This window comes from Bos javanicus, chromosome 4 (assembly GCF_032452875.1).
Source record: "Bos javanicus breed banteng chromosome 4, ARS-OSU_banteng_1.0, whole genome shotgun sequence".
Taxonomy (NCBI): Eukaryota; Metazoa; Chordata; class Mammalia; order Artiodactyla; family Bovidae; genus Bos; species Bos javanicus.
In genome coordinates, this window is record NC_083871.1 from 85,233,242 (window position 1) to 85,255,767 (window position 22,526).

The window sequence follows — 22,526 nt, forward strand, 5'->3', positions numbered from 1 at the left end:
GGTTTTCTCCTAGAGGAAAAGTTTCTGCAGACATTATCCAGCCAAAGGTCCAGATTCAGCTGTGTTTTTCACTTTACTGACTTGATGCAAAGCATATCTTCTCTAAACAACACCAGGCTTTAGGGAAAATTTCCCTAATATAAAAAAATGTTTTATTATTTACTCTGCATTGTGATGCAGAACTCATTCCAAGTGTGATCGACAAGCAGGAACATTAACTAAATAGGCAGAAGCACATAAAAATCAGTGTGAGAAAAATTACTGAGTAAAAAGTCACTGAGTATAATATTATTAGGCATTTTACATTTCGGTACTGTATATTTACCTATGATGAATCTTACAAACCTCCCACAAAGATATTCCAGTATGTTCTAAAAAATAGCAAAATTATTCATTGATTCTTGTCATTTATAATCACTAGGCTCAGTAAACTCAGAGGAAATTCTGTAATTTAAGTATTTTTAAACTGAAATTTATTAAAATATCATAAACCATTATTCTATTTATAGAATTTATATATTGGACAGAAAGAAATATTTATGAAATAATATAAACTCTTATTAAATAGCTTTGGTTTTTACTTTATTCAAATAATTATCTAGATACAGTCACTATGTTAAAATTTGTCAAATGATGAGATTTGTGTTTTACAAAAACTAGAGATACTCTACAGTAAATGTTAAATTGCAGATTTCATAATGTTTCACTTTGAAACTATATCCTTTGGAAGTCTTTGGAATTAAAAATATAAAATAGCAACATCAAAAGCCTAACACAAATGGTTTTAGTTCTAACCCACTGCTCTTTTATATATTTTCCAAAGGTGGCCCAACAAAGAATTAAAATGAAGAGCCCTATTTTTCAAAGACAAATATTTAAGAACCTTACTCATACAGACATTGTATATCATAGATATTATATTTTAAATTGTTAATACAGTATTTCATATTGCATATAATGCATAAGTGATAAATTTCATTTCATAGATGTATTATATTTTGAAACACATAGGGTGGGTCTTAAGCTAACAAATACCCAAAAGGATGTAAAACAAAATGCTAATTTCACTGGGTAAAGAATGACAAATTTATTGCCTTTTCTAATATTTATCTGAATTATGAAAAGGATAAAAGTAAAAGTGTACCACAGTCTATTATAAGGGACTACTAAATTGAAGAGAATTTCAATGATTCTCTTTTTGAAAATGTAGAATACCAAATAGCTAATGGGTTAGTAGTTTTCCAGACCAATAATTTACAAATAATAACATAAGTAATATTTTACTCAGAAGTGTGAATAAGAAGGATAAAAACATATCCTCTTTCACTTTCCCAAAAGGATTCAACAATTGATTGAATCCTTCAAATTTATTTATTCTCATCTTGAATACTTCCTAAAATATTAATACTAAATAGAAAGGCTTCTGAAATTCACCTTCTGCTTATATTTTCTGACCCCACTTTCCTTAAACCTTCTGCTTAGGAAACAATCCATGAGTTGTAGATCCCACTTGATTCCCATTTCAATACTTTTATTTGTCTTTTTTGTTGTTGTTGTTGTTGTTATATTTTCTTTCCAAAAATCCTCTCAATGCCATCTTCACTTGAACAAATTTGACTCAGAGACCTTAAAACTAAGTTCAAGGGTGTGCTGGGTGTCCCCAGGGCCACTGCCACTATTTCGGATTGGCTGGAAAGATTCACAGGAGACAGGAGATAGAGATATTCACCGCTAAGATTTATTAGAGCAATGGAGTTAGACTACATGGCTGCATCATATGGGGAAAAGGCACAGTGCCTGAAGGAGTCCAGTTTTTTTCTGTCTCTCAATCCCATGAGGTGGCACAGAATGTCCTCTTTTTCAACTAACAAAATGCCCGAACATTTGTGTGTTGTTTCTACTCAGAGAAGCCCATGAGAGACCTAGTTGGGGGACTGGTCATGCAGGCACACTCTGCCTCAGTCCAGTTCAGTTCAGTCACTCAGTTGTGTCCGACTCTTTGCGACCCCATGAATCGCAGCACACAGGGCCTCCCTGTCCATCACCATCTCCCAGAGTTCACTCAAACTCAGGTCCATCGAGTTGGTGATGCCATCAGGCCATCTCATCCTCTGTCGTCCCCTTTTCCTCCTGCCCCCAATCCCTCCCAGCATCAGAGTCTTTTCCAATGAGTCAACTCTTCGCATGAGGTGGCCAAAGTACTGGAGTTTCAGCTTTAGCATCATTCCTTCCAAAGAACACCCAGGGCTGATCTCCTTTAGAATGGACTGGTTTGATCTCCTTGCAGTCCAAGGGACTCTCAAGAGTCTTCTCTAACACCACAGTTCAAAAGCATCAATTCTTTGGCGTTCAGCTTTCTTCACAGTCCAACTCTCACATCCATACATGACCACTGGAAAAACCATAGCCTTGACTAGAAAGACCTTTGTTGGCAAAGTAATGTCTCTGCTTTTCAATATGCTATCTAGGTTGGTCATAACTTTTCTGCCTAGCATGTATTAATATTCAAGACTCTCAGATAGGAAAAAAATGTGTTCAGCATAAAGCATATGGTTTGCATAGTCTAGGCAGAATGAACTTTCATTTGTTAGCTACTGACTGGGGGCCAAGTTTCCACATGCCAATCAAGGGCCAGTCTTTTCAATCAGGCCTTTGTAAAGATGACATCTCAGATTTGCTATGATAAGTCTTGTTTGCACATGAAGTAACCCCTGAAGATTTAATTCCGATTTCTGGAGAGGTAGATGCTGATCTTAAGTGCTCTCCCTGGATATCTCAGTATTTCCTACTTTGGAGTACCATTACATCTAGCCGTCTCACCCATTTTACTCCAGATACATTTTTACATGAAGCCTAGAAAATACTGAGCACTTAATAAAAGTGCTTAGTAAAGAAAATGTAAATAATTCCTGTTGGCTCAGATGGTAAAGAATCGGCCTGCAATATAGGAGACCCAGCTTCTATCCCTGGATCAGAAAGATCCCCAGGAGAAGGGAATGGCTACCCACTCCAGGATTCTTGACTGGAGAGTTCCATAGACAGAGGAGCCTGGCATGCTGCAGTCCATAGGGTCACACAGAGTTGGGCGCTACTGAGCACCTAACTACTACTAAGTCCCTTTACTTTAATGTCTGTATAGTCCATCCCCTTTCTCTTCTGAACAATTTATCCCTAATATTAAGTAAGACTGGATAAATATATGTCCATGTGTCAGGTGGAAAGGAGGCTGGCTGAGCTATGGTGCCCTCAAGCAGGGAGTTGGAAGTAAGGAAGGATTCCACAGGGTAGGAAAACTTGCACAAGATGTTGGAGCCCAACCATAATGAGATATTCCTATGGAGAGGTAACCTGACATGTAGTGTCCCAGCCTAGAGCGGTGACTAGGGCAGCCAGGCAAGGCGCGGAACGGTGGGGATGTGTGGGGGCAGGGTCCAGGAGAGGATCTGACATCTTGGGGCAGGGGTAGAGGGGCCACATGCGGTAGGGGGTGCAGGTAGGCAGTGGCAGCAGTGTCTGGTAGAAACTATTGGAAGATGAATGGGGAAGAGTGGCAGAAAAGAATGATTAGCTCCATAAAGGAGGATCAATAAAACAAATAAACATACCTAGAATAATGAGAGATAGGACTCATGTTCTTTAACCAAATAGTCCACTGATTATTTTGATAAAAACATACTCCTCTGTTAGGGAGAGAGAAGTAAGGAAATAGAATATGAGTACCAGTGAAATGTATTAGGGCTCTTGATTGCTAATAGGTTCTTAAAGTTTTTTATTTTCCCTCTTTCAAGAGTAAGTCATTGCATCTAAGAGAACTAGAAGTGAAATTAGAGATTTGGAAGAGATATTAGTCTCCAAATGTTTAATATCAAAAAATAAACTTGTAGAACCAGAATCATAAACTTGGGTGTTCCATTAAGTCACACTATCTTCTGCATATAAAGCTTACTAGGACATCTGTCTGAACACACCTGTGGGGAGGGTAGCTTCTTTCCCTGAATAAGTTTTCCTTCCCTGTTTTTCATACCTATTCTCCCAATCACTGGTCTCACAGTTGGCAGCACATATCTTTTTCTCCTTAGTTTTCCATATTCAACATTCAAATAATCATATATGTGGTACAATTTTTTTTTCATAATTTGTCTTACGTCCACCATTCACTTACTTTTTATTGTATACTTTATTTGGAGTAGCTAGGGTATTTTTTTTTTTTTTCTGTTGGTCTTTTCTAACTTTCTCCTGCATGTAGCTAAAATGAAATAAACATATTTGTTGTTTTATCCTTAAAACAGTCATAGAACTAGACACAGTCAAAAAGTGTTGAAAAATCTTTTCAAACTCCTTTCTCCTCTAATTTCGCAGTTTCTTTTCCATGCAAGCAATATCTACGTCCCACACAGTAACTTCACCTCTCATCATGCATTATCCAAACATTTTCATATTTCATGTTTTAAATGTGTTTATATATCATAAAATATGTTTTAAATATTTATGTAATTCTTCACGCCTCCTTCTTACCATGAAATCGTCTGCTAGGGTAGAAAGCTAAGCTTTCCAAAATGTACTATCTGGAGTAGATTTCATATTTCAAAAAAAATAATACTGAAAATTAGACACCTATAGATGAAAACATAAAAGGAAATTACTTTATAAAGCATTCCAAGCTTGCTACCCTCCCCAAATCTATACTCACAGAACTCTTTAAAGTCAGTAGGAGTTCTGCCCCAACAAAGGCTTCATGCAAGGGGAAAAGAAAAAGAATTTAAACATAAATAAATAGAACAAACTTTAATAAGCTCTCTCAATAAGTGTTTACCTGAGGGACTGGAACAGCTGCAATGTAGAAACCTGTTTAATAACACTCTATTAAATAGTCTATTTAAATTAAAATCCAATGCAGGCTAAGTTGTAAACAAACAATATTTACATAATATCAATTTCTAAAAGTAGGGTAATATAGTGATCTTCTATTAACCAAATTTTTAAAAATATTGTATTGTTGTGCTTTTCTTTTCATTCTAATACTTTGAATGATTTATTAACACCAACTCTATAATTGTATATAGAAATAATGAAGCAAATATACTTTGTGTAGCAAAGTGGCTTGCTGGAGCATATCAAGTAGTTTTAAAGAAAGTAAACAAATTAATTGCCAATTTTCTCACAGAATGTGGTTTCTTAAATGATGAAAACCTTATAAGACTTTAAGATTTTCAACAGCCATGAACTACTGAAGACTAATTTATCTTCTTTGCCAATGTTAGTAACATATGCAAGAATTTACTTTTTTCCAGTTTCAGAAAAATGAGACTTTTGTTTTTCCGGAAACTTCACTGCTTCTTTCTCATTTGTAGTCACAATTCTAAGTTTATGGCACTGGAATTATTCCATAGCAATTAATCCAAAGTTATAAATATGATAATAAATCCAAGAAGTAAATTTATAGGTTCCTTCTTATCTTCCCTCTTTTCCCATCTTTAACAAACAGTTTCTTAGAATAAAACACTTAGGGAAAATATTCTGAAGTGAAACTAACAAGCAAGGTTATGTTTGAATTGAAAGAGATTTCCATGCTCTTCTTTTTCATCCCAGATATCAAACTTCACCTGAGGGCAGGCTGATCTTGAACAGCTTGGGTCATGCTAATGTCTAACTTGGTGTCTTGCATATCTTAAGTGACCTGTAATAACACCGTGCTAAAACTGATTTTTTCCCTCTAATTTGTTCTCTGCTTCTTCAACCATAGGAACAACGTGCGCTTCACCATTCATGAGATCATGAATATTTTAATAACAAAAGTATATTCTGTATATTAAAACAACACCGTGTTCCTTCTTAATGATGGCCATCCCATGAGGCAGGATTGAAGCTGTAATATGAGGGTTAGATTTTGTATATCTATGTTCAAAATCTGCTGCCTTTTTGGAGTGCCAATCACATGGAATGTGACGGAGTCTCAGGGCAGCACTGCAGGAACTTGGAAAGTCTAGTCCATTTTTATCAGATAAAATATATTTAAGATTTTCTGTATCTGAGGAATAAAGCTTCTGAAATGGGTTATTTTTAATGGGAGATGTTCAAAGTCTAAAACCTATAAAGGGGACAATCCTTTGAAAAGGACTTTGAAAAGGACTTTGATGGTACTAATAAAGGGGAATAGAAGTTAAGCTCAGGTTGCCAACTTATCTTTTTAATAGTGCTCCAAAAAAAGGCACAGGGTCATTGCCCTTTCCTTGATGACCATATTCTAGGGACACTGTGAGGTATTTGAAATCTCAAGTATGTTTTAGACATTTAACTAGCTTTACCTGTGCTGTGACTTTCTTATGTCCCCTGCATCTTCGTAGTGTGTCAGGTTTTATTTCTCTGAGGAATAAAGGCCAGAGAGAGAGACAGCGTTAAAGAGAGACAGTGGTTTTGTATATCTTCCACTGAATCAAGAATCCGAACAAAATCATCATTGAAAAAGTACCTGGGCTAAACACAAAATAATATGGAGCCCAGAAATTAATACAGATAAACTATGTATTTTATATGGAATCATAATTTTTGTGAAATTTTGTAATTTCTATCAAATGTTTGAAGGTGAAAACATTTATTTTTTTCCCTAATATTTAACACTAAAACAAATGTGTTGCTTTAAGAAAAATAACATATGTGAAATTTGAAGTTGCTAGACCTTAAGATCTAACTCACAAAATTTCAATTACACGCTAAAGGTTTTGCTTATTTTTCCTGTTTATTGAATTTCTTTCTTAATTCAGGACTTTTTTTTTTTTCTAATAGGAATGCTGCTGCTGCTGCTAAGTCGTTTCAGTCGTTTCCGACTCTGTGCGACACCATAGAAGGCAGCCCACCAGGCTCCCCCATCCCTGGGATTATACTATATTAAAATAATCTAATACAGGGTTATTTGGAAATGGGTAAAGGTGGTCAGAAGGTACAGACTTCCAGTTATAAGATAAATAAGTCTTGGGATGTAATGTACAGCATGATGATGACAGTTAATAATACTGTAACATATATTTAAAGGTTGCAACAATACAAATATTGTATATTTGAGAGTTGAGAGTTGGACTGTGAAGAAGGCTGAGCACCGAAGAATTGATGCTTTTGAACTGTGGTGTTGGAGAAGACTCTTGAGAGTCCCTTAGACTGCAAGGAGATCCAACCAGTCCATTCTAAAGGAGATCAGCCCTGGGTGTTCTTTGGAAGGAATGATGCTAAAGCTGAAACTCCAGTACTTTGGCCACCTCATGCGAAGAGTTGACTCATTGGAAAAGACTCTGATGCTGGGAGGGATTGGGGGCAGGAGGATAAGGGGCCGACAGAGGATGAGATGGCTGGATGGCATCATGGACTTGATGGACATGAGTCTGAGTGAACTCCAGGAGTTGGTGATGGACAGGGAGGCCTGGTGTGCTGCGATTCATGGGGTCGCAAGGAGTCGGACACGACTGAGTGACTGATCTGATCTGACCAGAACAAGAAAAAAAAAAAAAACACTAACAACATGTGGTGATGGATACAAACTAAATTGAAAATTTTATTGTGGAGATAATTTTACAATATATACATATATCATATTATATATGTCAATCATGGTGTACACCTAAAACTAATACCATATATACGTCAATTATATGTCAACAAAAACACTGCATGCTCAGTCATTTCAGTCCTGTCGACTCTTTGTGACCCTATGGACTGTGGCCCACCAGGCTCCTCTGTCCATGGAATTCTCCAGGCAAGAATACTGGAGTGGGTTGCCATTTCCTTCTCCAGAGGATCTTCCTGATGCAGGGCTTGAACCTGGGTCTCCTGCATTGCAGGCAGATTCTTTACCATTGAACCCCCTGGAAAACAAAACATTAAAATAATCAAACTCTTACAATGGGTTGTCAGAGAAGAGGTTATAAGAATGTAGTTGGATATACTAATCTAGATATTGCAATTTGTTTACATCTGTGGAAGGTTAGCATAACTGGTTAAAATATGGGATGAACAGATGCAATGCTCCCCTTCTCCATGGTCACAGACGGATTTCCTGTCCTGGCCAGAGACCTCCCAGAGATGTGCCATGGGGGATGAGTAAGGTAGTATGTACCTGTCTGTGCAAATTCATCATCAGTATGAAAAACAACAACAAACTGGCAAAGAGAATTAATTATTGCAGATATTGTTGTGTTTATAGACTTAAAGGAATATGTGATTTAGGCTTAGCAGACCTGGAAAGGAAAACTGTGATTCAGATGTAGAATATAATGTTTGAAAAATCTTGAGTTTTGTTTCTTTTTGGCTAAAATAAATATAAGAATAGCAAAGCCCTTTTAAGAGTCAACTACAGTATGTACATTGAGAAAGCTTTTTTTTTTTTTTTTAATAGCCATACACATTTGTCTCATTGTTAATCTGTTTTCCATTTTACATCTTGGTATTAGGTCAGCTTGATTCTCTGACTCTTTTAGAGAGTTATAATAATCTATGGGCTTCCCTGATAGCTCAGTTGGTAAAGAATCTGCCTGCAATGCAGGAGACCCCGGTTTGATTCCTGGATCAGGAAGATCCACTGGAGAAGGATAGGCTACCCACTCCAGTATTCTTGGGCTTTCGCCTGCAGTGCGGGAGACCTGGGTTCAATCCCTGGGTTGGGAAGATCCCTTGGAGAATGGATAGGCTACTCACTCCAGTATTCTTGGGCTTCCCTTGTGGCTTAGCTGGTAAAGAATCCTCCTTCAATGCAGGAGACCTGGGTTTGATCCCTGGGTTGGGAAGATCCCCTGGAGAAGGGAAAGGCTACCCACTCCAGTATTCTGGGCTGGAGAATTCCATGGACTGTGCAGTCCATGGGGTTGCAAAGAGTCGGACACAACTGAGCAACTTTCACTTCACTTCATAATAATCTATAATGGAAAAAAGTACATATTAACTATCAATTACTCATTCATTCACTCAATGAACATTCACTGTATTTCTACTGTGTGCCAAGTTCAATGGAAGATACAGAGGATATAGAGATAAAAAACCACTGCCTTCCCTTAAAGAAGTTACAGTCTAGTGGCTAAGGACAAAAAGGAAAGACACAGACCTTAGCTAAGCTATTACTGCCTTTGATGAGCACTTGAGGTGGACATCATTTTGAAGAGATTAGGAAACAGTTGCTGGAGGATGTGACACTCAAGGTGAGTACTTGAGACATGGGAAAGAGATTCATGAATCAAGACCCAAAATCAAGATAAAATACACCCAAGTGTGAAAACTAAAAACAGCTGAGCAAGACCATGACTAAGCTAATATTAAGATAGCATGAGATGAGGCTTAGCAGTAGAAGTTGAGACCTTGAAGGGTTATATTCTCTGCTAAGGTCTGATTACTGAAAAAGATGGAAGACTATTAAAAGGGGTAGTGACATGATTATAACTGCATTAAAAAAAAAACTAAATAGAAGACAGACAGACTGCAAAGGAAGAAATAATATTGATCCTATCTTCAGGTAACATGATTGTCCACATAGAAAACCCAAGAACTAATAAGGAAGTTCAACAAAATTGCAGCTAGAGATCAATTCACACTAACCAATTGCATTTCTACATACTAACAATGAACATATAGAAACTGAAATTTAAAAAATAACAATACTATTTACAATTGCTCCAAAGAAAATTAAATATTTAGTTATAAACATAATGGAACATCTACAGGATCTGAAAATGCTGATGAAAGAAACTGAAAATAAGAGACCTAAATAAATAGAGAGACATACTGTATTCAAAGATTGAAAGACTCAACATGGTAAACATGTCCATTCTATTAAATTGATTTATAGTTATAATGCAACATCTATTAAAATCCCAGAAAAGTGTTCTGTAAACTTAGACAAGTTAATTCTGAAATTTATATAGAAAGACAAGGACCTGGAATAACTAAATCAATTTTGCAAACGTATAATTAAGTGAAAGGAATAACCTGACTTGAGATTAAGAGTTACGATACAGCTATGGTAATCAGGAAAGGGCTGTGTTAGTGAGGGGATAACACATATCTGTGGAACAAAATAGAGAACCTGAAAATGAACCACAAAAATATACCCAACTGATTTCTGACCAAATAGCAAGAGCAATTTGATACAGAAAGGATACGTTTTTCAAGAAACTGTGTTGAATATGGACCTCTGCTCAATGTTATGTGGCAGCCTGGAAGGGAGGGGAGTTTGGGGGAGAATGGATACATGAATATATATGGTTGGGTCCCTTTGTTGTTCACCTGAAACTGTCACAACATTGTTAATCTGCTATATCCTGATACAAAATAAAAGGTTAAAAAATTAAAAAAAGAAATGTTGTTGAAGTAACCAACTATCCATAGGCAAAAAAAAAAAAAAAAAGAATCTTGCCCTTACACAAAAAATTGACTCAAAAATAGGTGGATTTAAAGTGTAAGACTATAAAACATTTAGAAAAATATAAGAACATCTTTAGAAACCAGGTGTCAGGTTTAAAAATAATAATAATTTTAAAATCCATAAAAAATATAAAAAGTCATTTATATTGTTCACTCTGTTTTTATGTATATTCACAATTTGCATAATAAGATTTTGCTTGCTTTATAAAAAGGAAAATTTGATAAATTGGACTTCAACAGAATTAAAAAAATCTTTTTCTTTGGGAAACACCTTTTGATGAGGATGAGGAGACAAGCTATGGACTAGGAGAAAATAACATATCTGGACAAAGAACAATTATCAGAATATATAAAGAGCTCTCCTAAGTCAATAGAAAAAAATAAAAAAGACACCAAAACAAACAAGCAATCCAATTAAAAAATGGACCAAAAAAAGTAACATACATCTTGCTGAAGAATATACAGATGGAAAATATGCACATAAAAATATGTTCAACAAAATTAGCCATTAGAGAAATGCAAATTAAAACCACAATCAGATATCATTACCCACTGTCAGAATAGCTAAAAGAAAAATTAGTGATGATGCCAAATATCAGTGAGGATGCTGAGAAACCTTACTGGTGGTGTATAAAATGACACAGTCATTCTGGAAAAGATTATGGAAGCTTCTCACAAAACTAAACATATACCCATTACAGAACCTAGCAGTTGCACTCTTGATTTTCCAAAGAATTGAAAACATGTTCACACAGTGACTTGTACATCAATGTTCATAACAGCTTTATGCTAAGTTGCTTCAGTCATGTCTGAATCTTTGCCATCCCATGAACTATAGCCCAGCAGGTAACTGACCCAAATGTCCTCCAGTAGGTGAATGTTTAATCAGAGTGTGACACTAGTCAGCAATAAAAAGGAATGAGCTATTGACACATGAAGCAACCTGGATGGGTCTCAACATAATGGGACTGGGTAAAAAAGACAATCTCTAAAGTGTACATATTGCATGATTTCCTTCATAGAGGATAAAACTGTATGGACCTAACAGAAGCAGAAGATATTAAGAAGAGGTGGCAAGAATACAAAGAAGAACTATACAAAAAAGATCTTAATGACCCAGATAACCATGATGGCATGATCACTCACCTAGAGCCAGATATCTTGGGGTGTGGAGTCAAATTGGCCTTAGAAGCATCACTATGAACAAAGCTAGTGGACGTGATGGAATTCCAGTTGAGCTATTTCAAATCCTAAAAGATGATGCTGTGAAAGTGCTGCACTCAATATGCCAGCAAATTTGGAAAACTCAGCAGTGGCCACAGGACTAGAAAAGATGTTTTCATTCCAATCCCAAAGAAAGGCAATGCCAAAGAATGTTTAAACTACTGCACAATTGCACTCATCTCACACACTAGTAAAGTAATGCTCAAAATTCTCCAAGCTAGGCTTCAACTAAACTTTGAACTTCCAGATGTTCAAGCTGAATTTAGAAAAGAGATAAAAAAAAAACAAGAAAATTCCAGAAAAACATCTACTTCTGCTTCATTGATTACACTAAAGTCTTCGATTGTGTGGCTCAAAACAAATTTTGGAAAATTCTTAAAGAGATGGGAATAACAGACCACCCTACCTGCTTCCAGCAAAATCTGTATGCAGGTCAAGAAGCAACATGTAGAACTGGACTTGGAACAACGGACTAGTTCCAAATTTGCAAAGGAGTACGTCAAGGCTGTATAATGTCACCCTGCTTCTTTAACTTACATGCAGAGTACATTATGTGAAATGCCAGGCTTGATGAAGGACAATATTATTGGGAGAAATGTCAATAACCTCAGATATGCAGATGATACGACCCTTATGGCAGAAAGTGAAGATGAACTACAAAATTGATGTAGGTGAAAGAGGAGAGTGAAAAAGCTGGTTTAAAACTCAACATTCAGAAAACTAAGATCATGGCATCTGGTCCCATCACTGCATGGCAAATAGATGGGAATACAAAGGAATGAGTGAAAGACTTTATTTTCTTGGGCTCCAAAATCACTGCAGTGACTGCAGCCATAAAATTAAAAGACACGTGCTCCTTGGAAGAAAAGCTAAGGCAAACCTAGATAGCATATTAAAAAGCAGAGACGTTACATTGCTGACAAAGTCCATCTAGTCAAAGCTATACTTTTTCGAGTAGTCATGAATGAATGTGAGAGTTGGACCATAAAGAAGGCTGAGTGTCGAAGAATTGATGCTTTTGAACTGTGGTGCTGGAGAAGATTCTTGAGAGTCCCTTGGACTGCAAGATCAAACCAGTCTATCCTAAATATAAGCAACCCTGAATATTCATTGGAAGGACTGTTGCTGAAGCTGAAGCTCAAATATTTTGGCCACCTGATGTGAAGTGCCAACTCACTGGAAAAGAGCCTTGATGCTGGGAAAGGTTGAAGCCAGGAGGAGAAGGGGACAACAGAGGATGAGATGGTTGGGTGGCCTCACTGACTCAGTGGCCATGAGTTTGAGCAAACTCTAGGAGATGGTGAAGGACAGCGAAGACTGGTGTGCTAAAGTCCATGGGGTCGCAAAGAGCTGGACACAACTGAGTGACTAAACAACAACAGAGGATAATAGATTAGTGATTGACAAGAGATACCAAAGGGGGAGTGAAGGAGATGGTTATGGCTGTGGTTTTGTGGATCCTTGTAATGGAAATCTTCCGTATGTTTGTTGTGATGGTGTTCACATAAATTTACACCTGAGGTAAAATTAGAAAGAACTAAGTATACACACATAAAAATGAATGTATGTAAAGCTGATGAAATCCTTATAAAGTCCATGAATCCTATCAATGTCAACTTCCTGGTTGTGGAATTGTACTATAATATGCAAGAGGTCTGGAGAAGGCGATGGCACCCCACTCCAGTACTCTTGCCTGGAAAATCCCATGGATGAAGGAGCCTGGAAGGCTGCAGTCCATGGGGTCGCTGAGGGTCGGACATGACTGAGCGACTTCACTTTCACTTTTCACTTTCATGCGTTGGAGAAGGAAATGGCAACCCACTCCAGTGTTCTTGCCTGGAGAATCCCAGGGATGGGGAGCCTGGTGGGCTGCCGTCTATGGGGTCGCACAGAGTCGGACACGACTGAAGTGACTTAACAGCAGCATGCAAGAGGTCACTTTGGGAAGAAACTATGTAATAGATATAAGGGAAACCTATCATTTCTTACAGCTGCATAAAAATCTATAATTATCTCAAAATAGTTTTACAAAATCAGTCAAGGAGCAGTATAGGAATAGAATGGTAATGAGGGTGGAATACACAAGGGTCACTGGATGAGTGTGCGTGTTTTTAGGAGGGAAGTACTGAAAAACAGGACATGAACTATGATGCCTGTCAGGTTTCTTTCTTGGACTTTACTCACCCAAGGAGAGAAAACAGGAGTAGCTGACTCAAGAAGAAAAGTGATGAATTCAATTTTGATTTCGCTGAGTTTATTTTCTGTCAGCCAAGCACAGTATGTAAAATGTAATACAAGGAGGAAAAACAGGAATTTCTGGAGAAGAGAAAAATATACAGTCTTTTGCTGGAATTTTTTATGTATACTCTTCACATAGCATTTCAACACATGAATGAATATTAAAATATCAGTAACCTGTATATCACAACAGGGGAATTTTTGAACTTAGATGCAAGAGTAAATATATAAAAGTATCTGTGGGGATCTCAAAAGATAGCTGAATAAAATGAATTGCATATCCATTATGCAATAAAATAAAAAGGAACTGAGTTACCCACTATATGCACCAAGTTCCCCATCGATGTTCAGAAGTATTATTCTGCTTAATCCTCATGATAGGCCTCAAAAGTTGTTTTGTTATCTATATTTTCTAAGCAGAGAAGTTAAGTCATTTGCCAAATGAAACAAAGCCAATGAGTTACTTCTCAGGCTAGAATTTGAATCTAGATGTGTTTGACTTCTAAGCCCATTAACTCTCCACTATCTTAAGAAGCTTGTAGAGAGTGAGGGAAGCAGATCATAAAATCTTAAAAATTGCAGTTGTGTTTAGTTGCTCAATCGTGTACTTCTCTTTGTGATCCCATGACTGTAGCCCACCAGGATCCTCTGTCCATGGGACTTCTCCAGGCAAGAAAACTGGAGAGGGTTGCCATGCCCGCCTGTGGATCTTCCCAACCCAGGGATCGAACCCAGGTCTCCCGCATTGCAGGAGGAAAATTGCAGACTCCATATAATGGCTTATTTAGGAGGTTCGTTGGGTTAAACATACACATTTAGATTTGTAAGTTCAGTTTCCTACAGGGAAATTTTAAAGGTTCTATTTAGGTCACCTGCTTCATCTCTAAAGGATGGCATGCTAATTTGGCATCAATTGGTTATTCATGATTACCCATTCTCTGGATGCACCTGGCATGTCTGGCTTGGAAAGGGGTTAATTTTTGTCCTAAGCCCTAAGTAGTCCTAACAACAACAGCCCCTTCTTTTGATTATTTTCCCGTTAACAGGTCAGATGATTGTTGTTTTCAGGTGTGCAGGCTATATAAATTCCTTAACAATCATCTTTCAGCTCAACTAAGGCAAACAGAATAACAGCAGAGGTCTTCAGTTCTGTATTCGCAAATTTACATGCTATGTTAGCTCCGACTTCATTAACTACTAACTAGGGATACCCTAAGCCTCTACAGCAGTAAGCAAGATTGCAATCTTTGCATCTCTACAGAAAACCCTGTGCACTGTGAGGTTTGTTTTTCTTCTTCTCTGGTGATTTTCTATAGACTCTGTTGTTTAGTTCACAACTTTTCTTTGAGGTATTCTGTTTCAAAATTTCAAGATTGAGACATCATGCCTAAGATCTCCAGGGCTTGAAAGTTGATTCAATTTAAGACTATACATCACAGTCCAATCTACTTATTTCGCAAATCAAGAACAGTCAAACCAAATCTCGAAAAGGTAATTTTCAGGCAGAAATTGGGCGTCTCTCCTTAATCAACATGTATGAAGCCTCACTGTTTCCAAACACTTTTATTATTGTTATTCCTCAGTTAATCTAGCTTTAATTTTGAAAGGCATTTCAACGGAAACTCTCCACATTCCATCCCATATCCATCAAAATTCAGGGCAGACGTGAGTAGTGTATCTCCTAGAAATACTAAAAAGGTGGGTGGTGGGTGGATTTGAGGATATCAGCGTGATCTGATGCGCTGTTGGGTCAGTTCATTTTGATTCTTCACCTTTCTAAAGCGTCCAAACCTGAGGTGTGGGTTTAACTTCTCGCCATTCCCGCCACCTAGTGGTTGTACATGTTATATGTTTGGTTTTAAGGAAGATGCCTAAATGACTGGGGGGCGGGGTACACGAAAAACACAACGCTTGGCCGCGACAATTTCCTAGTCTCTCACATCACCTACCCCTCACAGGGACAGCTTTAACTACTTTAACCATTTCAGATCTGTACTCAGAGAGGCGCAGAGAGAATGAAGGGGACGCGGACTCGCGGAGACGCATGTCCTTTGACGCTGACATTTAGAAAAGGGTTCTAAATCCTTCCTGTCATTTGCAAAGGACGGGAAAAGGAGTTGTGGCGAGACCTGGACCGAGGTGACTGTCTGACTTTTCAGCAAGTTGGACAGATGACATATTAACTCCTGCAACGTTAACGTCTGGTGTGAACAAATAAAGACGGGAAAAGCACTTAAAAATTCCGCCGCGGGGCTTTGCAGGTCTTGCTACCCAGTAGCCCTCAGAAGACAGCCAATTCCTGCGCGTTCCGCTCTGCTCACTCTCCTTCCCAGCTTCTCTCTCTCTCTCTCTTTTTTTTTCCCACGCTCGCTCGCCTTGAACCGGGACCCAGGCAGGCAGAAGCAAGGCGTCGGTCCCCTTGCTCCTCTCCTCCACCAAACCACCGCAGCCGAGCGCGTGAAGCTTCCCTTTGTTCAACGAGGCTCCGCTCTCCTCCCCAGCAGATCCACCTGGACGCTCTCCCTCGGTGACATTTTTGCGCCGGGGCTGGTGGGTGGCTGGGGTGGAGCGAGAGGAGCCCGAGGGGGCGGGGGCGGAGAAAGGTCAAGCCGAGGGAAAGGCAGGAGACGCCTTTCATAACCTGCGTGGCGGGGAGGGCGCGCGGTTATTTATTTATTTTCTCCTTATTTATTGATCGCACGAGCAGAGCGGCGCGGGGAGCCCAGGGGAGATGCCGGACCACCCACTGGCGGGGAAGCAGCGAGCCGCCCTCCCGCGCCCCCGCGCTACCGAGCGCCCCTTGCCTCCGCGCTCCGGCGTTTGCCCGCGCCGGCCGCGGCTCCGCCGCGCCGCCGCCACCCGCCCGGCCGCCCCGCAGCCCAGCCGCCCCGCCGCCCCGCGCCGCGCCGCTCCGGCCCCGGCCACCGCCGCGGCGCAGTAAGTTGGCAGCAGCGAGTCCCCTCCGTTCTCGCCTCCCCCGCACCTTTTGAACTTGTTGCTGCTGCTCGGCTCGCCTGCGCCTGGCTTTTGGAAGGTGAAAAGGAGGAGGGAGGCACGGAGTGATGGGGGAAGGGGAAGAAGAGCTCGCTTGAGCTTTATTTATGCTCCCATCGGCGCGTCGGCTTAGGCTGTTCGCGAGCTGCTTTCTCGGGAGCCCTTTCCGGGTGCACGACGAGGAGAAAGTCTCTATGCAACTCAGCCCCGGCGCGCACTTTGCCAGGTATGTACCGCGGGAGAAGCGAGTTCCGCGCGGAAGCAGATGCTGCTGCCGCGGCAGCGGCGGCGCCTGCCAGCTCCCGGGCGCTGTAACTGTCACACTGTACCTGAGCTGAACTTGAAAAGAGAGTGAAGGGGAGATTGGGCGAGCGCTTTCAGCAGAACCCGGGGGGTGCTCGTAGACGCGGGGAAGGAGGATCTATACTAACGGCCCCCCGCAGTCCGGCCCACCGCCCAGCACCTCGTCTCTGCAAATATACGGCCCGAGGAGTCGAGGCGGCCACCGGACTCCCCAGGAGACGTGGGGCAGCGGCTGGGACCGCATCTTGGAGGCTACTACAACAGGTCGCCTTTTTGAGACTCCTTTGGCGGGAAGGGCCACTTGGAAAAGGGAAGGTTTGAAAGAGCTGAAAGGGAGAGTGGAAGGGTTCCCTGATTCTTCAACAGAATACCACTCAGTGACTGTCCTTGTCTCTATTCTACACAACACATACTGACCCCACGTTATCCAGACTGTGTCGGGGAAGAAATCAGAGACACCTGTTTGAAATCAACTGCAGCATCTAAAGTCACCTGTGTACTTATTTGTGCCAAGGCTGGCCCAGTCCAACTGCTGGAAAGGTTTGGTTAGGTTCTGTTGGGCGTGATTATTAAGACATTGTATTTCCCCCTTCCTGTTACTCCAAAAATATTACCTGTCTTTGAGGGAACTTGCCCTTTTGCGAACTGTGACTTCCATCAGGAGCCCTCCCTTGAATAAGGCTGATACGTCTGGACCACGTGTCTCAGTAGTGTTTTCTTTGACGGGCAGAAGTGGGTGATTGTGGCTACACTGAGGGAACCACTGTAGACTTGATTGCCCTTCCGGCACCTGCTTGAAGGAACCATGGCGGCAGGAGTAGCAGCGTGGCTGCCCTTTGCAAGGGCAGCTGCCATCGGGTGGATGCCTGTGGCCTCGGGGCCCATGCCAGCTCCCCCGAGGCAGGAGAGGAAAAGGACTCAAGATGCTCTCATTGTGCTAAACGTGAGTGGCACTCGTTTCCAGACATGGCAGGACACCCTGGAACGCTACCCAGATACTCTGCTGGGTAGTTCAGAGAGGGACTTTTTCTACCATCCGGAGACTCAGCAGTATTTTTTTGACCGTGACCCAGACATCTTTCGCCACATCCTGAATTTCTACCGCACTGGAAAGCTCCACTATCCTCGCCATGAGTGCATCTCCGCTTATGATGAAGAATTGGCCTTCTTTGGCCTCATCCCAGAAATTATTGGCGACTGCTGTTACGAGGAGTACAAGGATCGCCGGCGAGAGAACGCAGAGCGTCTCCAGGACGATGCTGACACGGACAACACCGGCGAGAGTGCGCTGCCCACCATGACCGCTCGGCAGAGGGTCTGGCGGGCCTTTGAGAACCCCCACACCAGCACCATGGCCCTGGTGTTCTACTATGTTACCGGGTTCTTCATTGCCGTCTCAGTCATCGCTAATGTAGTAGAAACAGTGCCATGTGGGTCCAGCCCGGGTCACATTAAAGAACTGCCCTGTGGTGAGCGGTACGCCGTGGCCTTCTTTTGCTTGGATACAGCCTGTGTCATGATCTTCACAGTGGAGTACTTGCTTCGCCTGGCGGCAGCTCCTAGCCGTTACCGCTTTGTGCGAAGCGTCATGAGTATCATCGACGTGGTGGCCATCCTACCATATTACATTGGGCTGGTGATGACAGACAATGAGGATGTCAGTGGAGCCTTTGTCACACTCCGCGTCTTCCGGGTCTTCCGCATCTTTAAGTTTTCCCGCCACTCTCAAGGCCTGCGCATTCTGGGGTACACGCTGAAAAGTTGTGCCTCAGAGTTGGGCTTCTTGCTCTTCTCGCTCACCATGGCTATCATCATCTTCGCTACAGTTATGTTCTACGCTGAGAAGGGGTCTTCGGCCAGCAAGTTCACCAGCATCCCTGCTGCTTTCTGGTACACCATCGTCACCATGACAACGCTAGGGTAGGTGCCATCAAGGGAAATGGGATGGAGGTTAAATATGTGATTGTTGTGCAGATACTAAGTTTATATACTTATTCAGAGCAAATAATCTTTCTCTTTCTTAAATGGTTTTAGGAAAATATTCTTTAAATGTTTTTTAAGAACTCTTTTGATCTATGAAATGAGTATGATACAGTGATTGAAGTGTTTAGGGAGTTGCTGGCCAGTGTTGAATATTAATGCTTGAAAGTGATAAATACATAAAGTTTAAAATTCCTGAACATAAAGATCATTGATATTATATGTATGAACACATAAAATTACAGTGAAAAACACAAAATGTGTGTCCAAGTAAAGGTATGAAAATACAAACTATGTATTGAAATGCCTAGAAAGTGCTTCGGTGCATTGAAATGAAAAGTTTGCATGTATATTTGAAGTATTATTTTCATATGAATACTTTGGCATACACTTTCCCACTAAGAAATATAATTCTCATTTTACAGCATTTTAAAACATAGATTATAGATATTATCAAAGGATTTTGTGATACATATGCACATATCCATCATATGCATTTTCATCATGGCTGATAACTTATGCAGTGTTTTAGAATATCAGAACTGAAACTGATCAACTCAACAAAATGCAGTGGAATGATATTTGCAACATATTTTAAGATTTTAAGTTCATAGTTTCAAATAAAGAAGCAAATGACTTATCCACACATTTGTAAAGAAACTGCAGATCCCATCAGGCAATGGGCCCATGTCCACACAGAGGGCAAAGCAGTAGCTGATAGATTGATGGTCACCAAGGTCTGGTTGTATAAGGGAATTTAGCGTCCTGATTTCCTTCTAGAATTCTTTTCTTCATTATTTTATTTGGCATTAATAGTGCTTTGCAACCAAAGGGACATATTCTGAATTAATATTGTTCTTTAAAATAAAATTTAAGCTAGAATTAAGATTTTTAGATGATTGAAGAAAGATACGACATTATTACTCGTGTTAATTAAACTGCAGAACAATAGCAGCATTTATATGTTAGAGAGTATGGTAAAATAAAATGATAAGATCCTTTAACTTTTATGAGTTCTTAGATAAGCCAGGCTGTGATGTTAGTGCCATTTTTTCTTCAGCTCTATGCTGCTTTTCTTGCATAATTAATCAGTTCAATAAGGATTTGGTAATGGCTGTAAGAAAAGAAGTTATTCCCAAGGCTGCTTTTTAAATTTTGTGTTTCAGCCTAATTTAATTGCCTTCTTTAAATGACAGTGTGGTTAAAGTCAACTTGATTTTATTAGACATATTGTATTGAACAGAATTTCTCATGTTGTTCTATAGCTAATGGAATATTTTAGATGTGATGAATTTCTGGCTAAGTTAAGAAATTATGGTAAAGTAAAATATAGTGACTTATGGTTTTGATTTAGTCTCACATATTTTTGAAGACCTACTGGTGGATTTGTAAAAATGAATCAGTGAAAATTCTATATCCAATTGTTTATATTTTCCTTTTATCTTGTTGGTAATTTTGGGACACATTTTGAAGAAGATGCAGAATACCTTAGCACTGTAGGTGCTTAGTTCTAACCCAGAGGTTTGTTGTGTTTATGTCATTTGAAGTCTGTATTAAGGGCAGTTGGATAGTGTAAATTACTAGAAGAACTTCAGATGAGAAGTACACATGAGTAAAAAGAGGACTCTATGTTAAGAGGAAATGAAAGAAGTATTAAAAGGAAATATATTTTAAAAAATTAGGTGTCTCTGGCAGTGTTTTTCATGAAGTATCAGTAAATCATTTTAATACTAAATGCCCTCTACCTGTTTGAATATAGGCATTATTACAATGAATGTTGATGAGGTGCTAATTTCATCTGGCTGGAAAGTTTTAGTCCAGATATGAAAAGTTAGTATTATTTTAAAGCTTCTTTCCTGAAATGACTTTCAAATTTTTATTTTATTTTGAAATTTATTTTTGTTTTCAGGAAAAGATAAGGAAATGTTAAGCATTAATGACAATTTTTGTTATATAAATAAAGTGCTCAGAAACCTCTACTTTTTGAAATGATTTGAGAAACTAAATCAATGTGCCTGAGTAAAATCTATGAAATTGTTTCAGTTTACAGGTTCTTTATGTTACTACATAAGAAAAGTTAAATAAACACACTTTCTCAGAACTTGGAAGCAAAAGGGGAGTCACTTTTTAGATTTAAGTTCCACTCTAGTTGAAAATTTTAATTTTCAGGAAATTAAGGTATTAATGATCCTGATGAAATATAGCACTCTAATTTTTAAGATGTAGAAATGTTGATGCAATGAAGATACAATCCATTTATTGGACAACATATATGAACATTTAACAAAGCATATGCTTTATAATATAGCAAAGTTTCCTCAAAAAATGTCTTCTGTTTCTCATCAAAATAGATTTATAATGTATTGTACTTTCCTGAAGAAATAGATTTAAAAAAAAACCCTGCCTTTTTGGTGTCTTAACTTTGGTTGCATTGTGACTCAACAGCTTTATTTAAGAGTAGAAAATATTCAACAAAGCCATTACTTGAATTTATTTTTTACGCTGTAGTCTTGTGTGATGAAGTGTAAGATTCAAACTTTTTGGAAAATATGCAGTAGTTGAAGATAAAATCAATCTGTGTCTGATAGATGACCAGGAATTTCCCATTACAGTGTATGAGCTCTTTTACGTGGCTATTATTTTTAATGGAGCTAATGTTCATCAATTAATGATAATAGAAGTGAAAATGGAATCTTAGACAGTGGTTTTCAAAAGTTTAGTTCATGCAAACATTATCTACATAAGAAGAAAGAGCCAAGAATTTGTAATATGGGACTGGCAAAATTATCTGTTACCCTCTCAGGTCATTTTAGGCAATATTCAGGTGGTTTTTAGGTCTGAAGAAATGAGTGGGGTTTACTATTGTGTATTCAGCTAATCATTTTAATCCTGAAATAGCAAATATCTGATTATTCTATATTTTATCCATGCTCATTATATAAGTAGTTAATTAATTTGCCAGTAAAATCAATACTTTATAATTTTAAGCCTACCTACTTCCTATTAATTAAGTTCAAAATATCAAAAGCACAGTTTTCAAAATGAATGAAAGAATGTCAGAAAAGGTGTGTGTGTGTGTTGTTGTTTTTTTTTAACAATGTTTAAATCGAATGGCCCTATATGTCTCTTCCTCCATACCATGGAGGAATTCCATGCTCTTTCTGAGCATACTTGTTGACCTACATGGGGCCCTGATGACCTCTTAACTCTCCTGCCTCCCTCTTTTTCTGTAATGTAATCTCTAGTTCCTACCCTAAACTGCTTTGGGCAAGTAAGAACCTGGAACTCCTCTCTTGTCTTAATGACCTCTGGACTGTAACATACCATTGTCGTTTCTCAGCGGGAACCAGGGATGAACGTCTCCTGCTTTGGTAGGTAGATTCTTTACC

At 39.3% G+C, this 22,526-nt stretch overlaps 2 protein-coding genes across 2 annotated transcripts in view; one reads left to right on the forward strand and one right to left on the reverse strand.

Annotated features, from left to right (window-relative positions):
* Positions 1 to 7,516: 7,516 nt before the first annotated feature.
* Positions 7,517 to 17,964, reverse strand: LOC133246901 (uncharacterized). The gene is made up of 5 exons (XM_061415465.1): positions 17,846 to 17,964; positions 17,337 to 17,457; positions 16,844 to 17,275; positions 13,807 to 16,501; positions 7,517 to 7,853 (listed from the first exon to the last, which is right to left on the reverse strand). Exons 1-4 carry the CDS (start codon positions 17,962 to 17,964, stop codon positions 16,178 to 16,180), a joined length of 996 nt encoding a protein of 331 aa, XP_061271449.1. The 3' UTR covers positions 7,517 to 7,853; positions 13,807 to 16,177.
* Positions 17,239 to 22,526, forward strand: part of KCND2 (potassium voltage-gated channel subfamily D member 2) — a 563,422-nt gene continuing 558,134 nt past the window's right edge. Inside the window, exon 1 of the mRNA XM_061414525.1 lies at positions 17,239 to 19,077. Coding sequence (XP_061270509.1) covers positions 17,963 to 19,077 — 1,115 coding nt within the window. The 5' untranslated portion in view covers positions 17,239 to 17,962. The remainder of the gene's footprint in view (positions 19,078 to 22,526) is intronic.

Excerpts from the sequence above, each read along its gene's own strand:
- LOC133246901 (XM_061415465.1), bottom strand. The coding sequence starts at position 17,964 with ATGGTTCCTTCAAGCAGGTGCCGGAAGGGCAATCAAGTCTACAGTGGT. Across the intron at positions 17,276-17,336 it reads CCGCCTCGACTCCTCGGGCC|ATCCTCCTTCCCCGCGTCTA; the intron begins GTATATTTGCAG and ends CCGTTAGTATAG. Across the intron at positions 16,502-16,843 it reads AGCAGCAACAAGTTCAAAAG|GTTATGAAAGGCGTCTCCTG; the intron begins GTGCGGGGGAGG and ends CCCGCCACGCAG.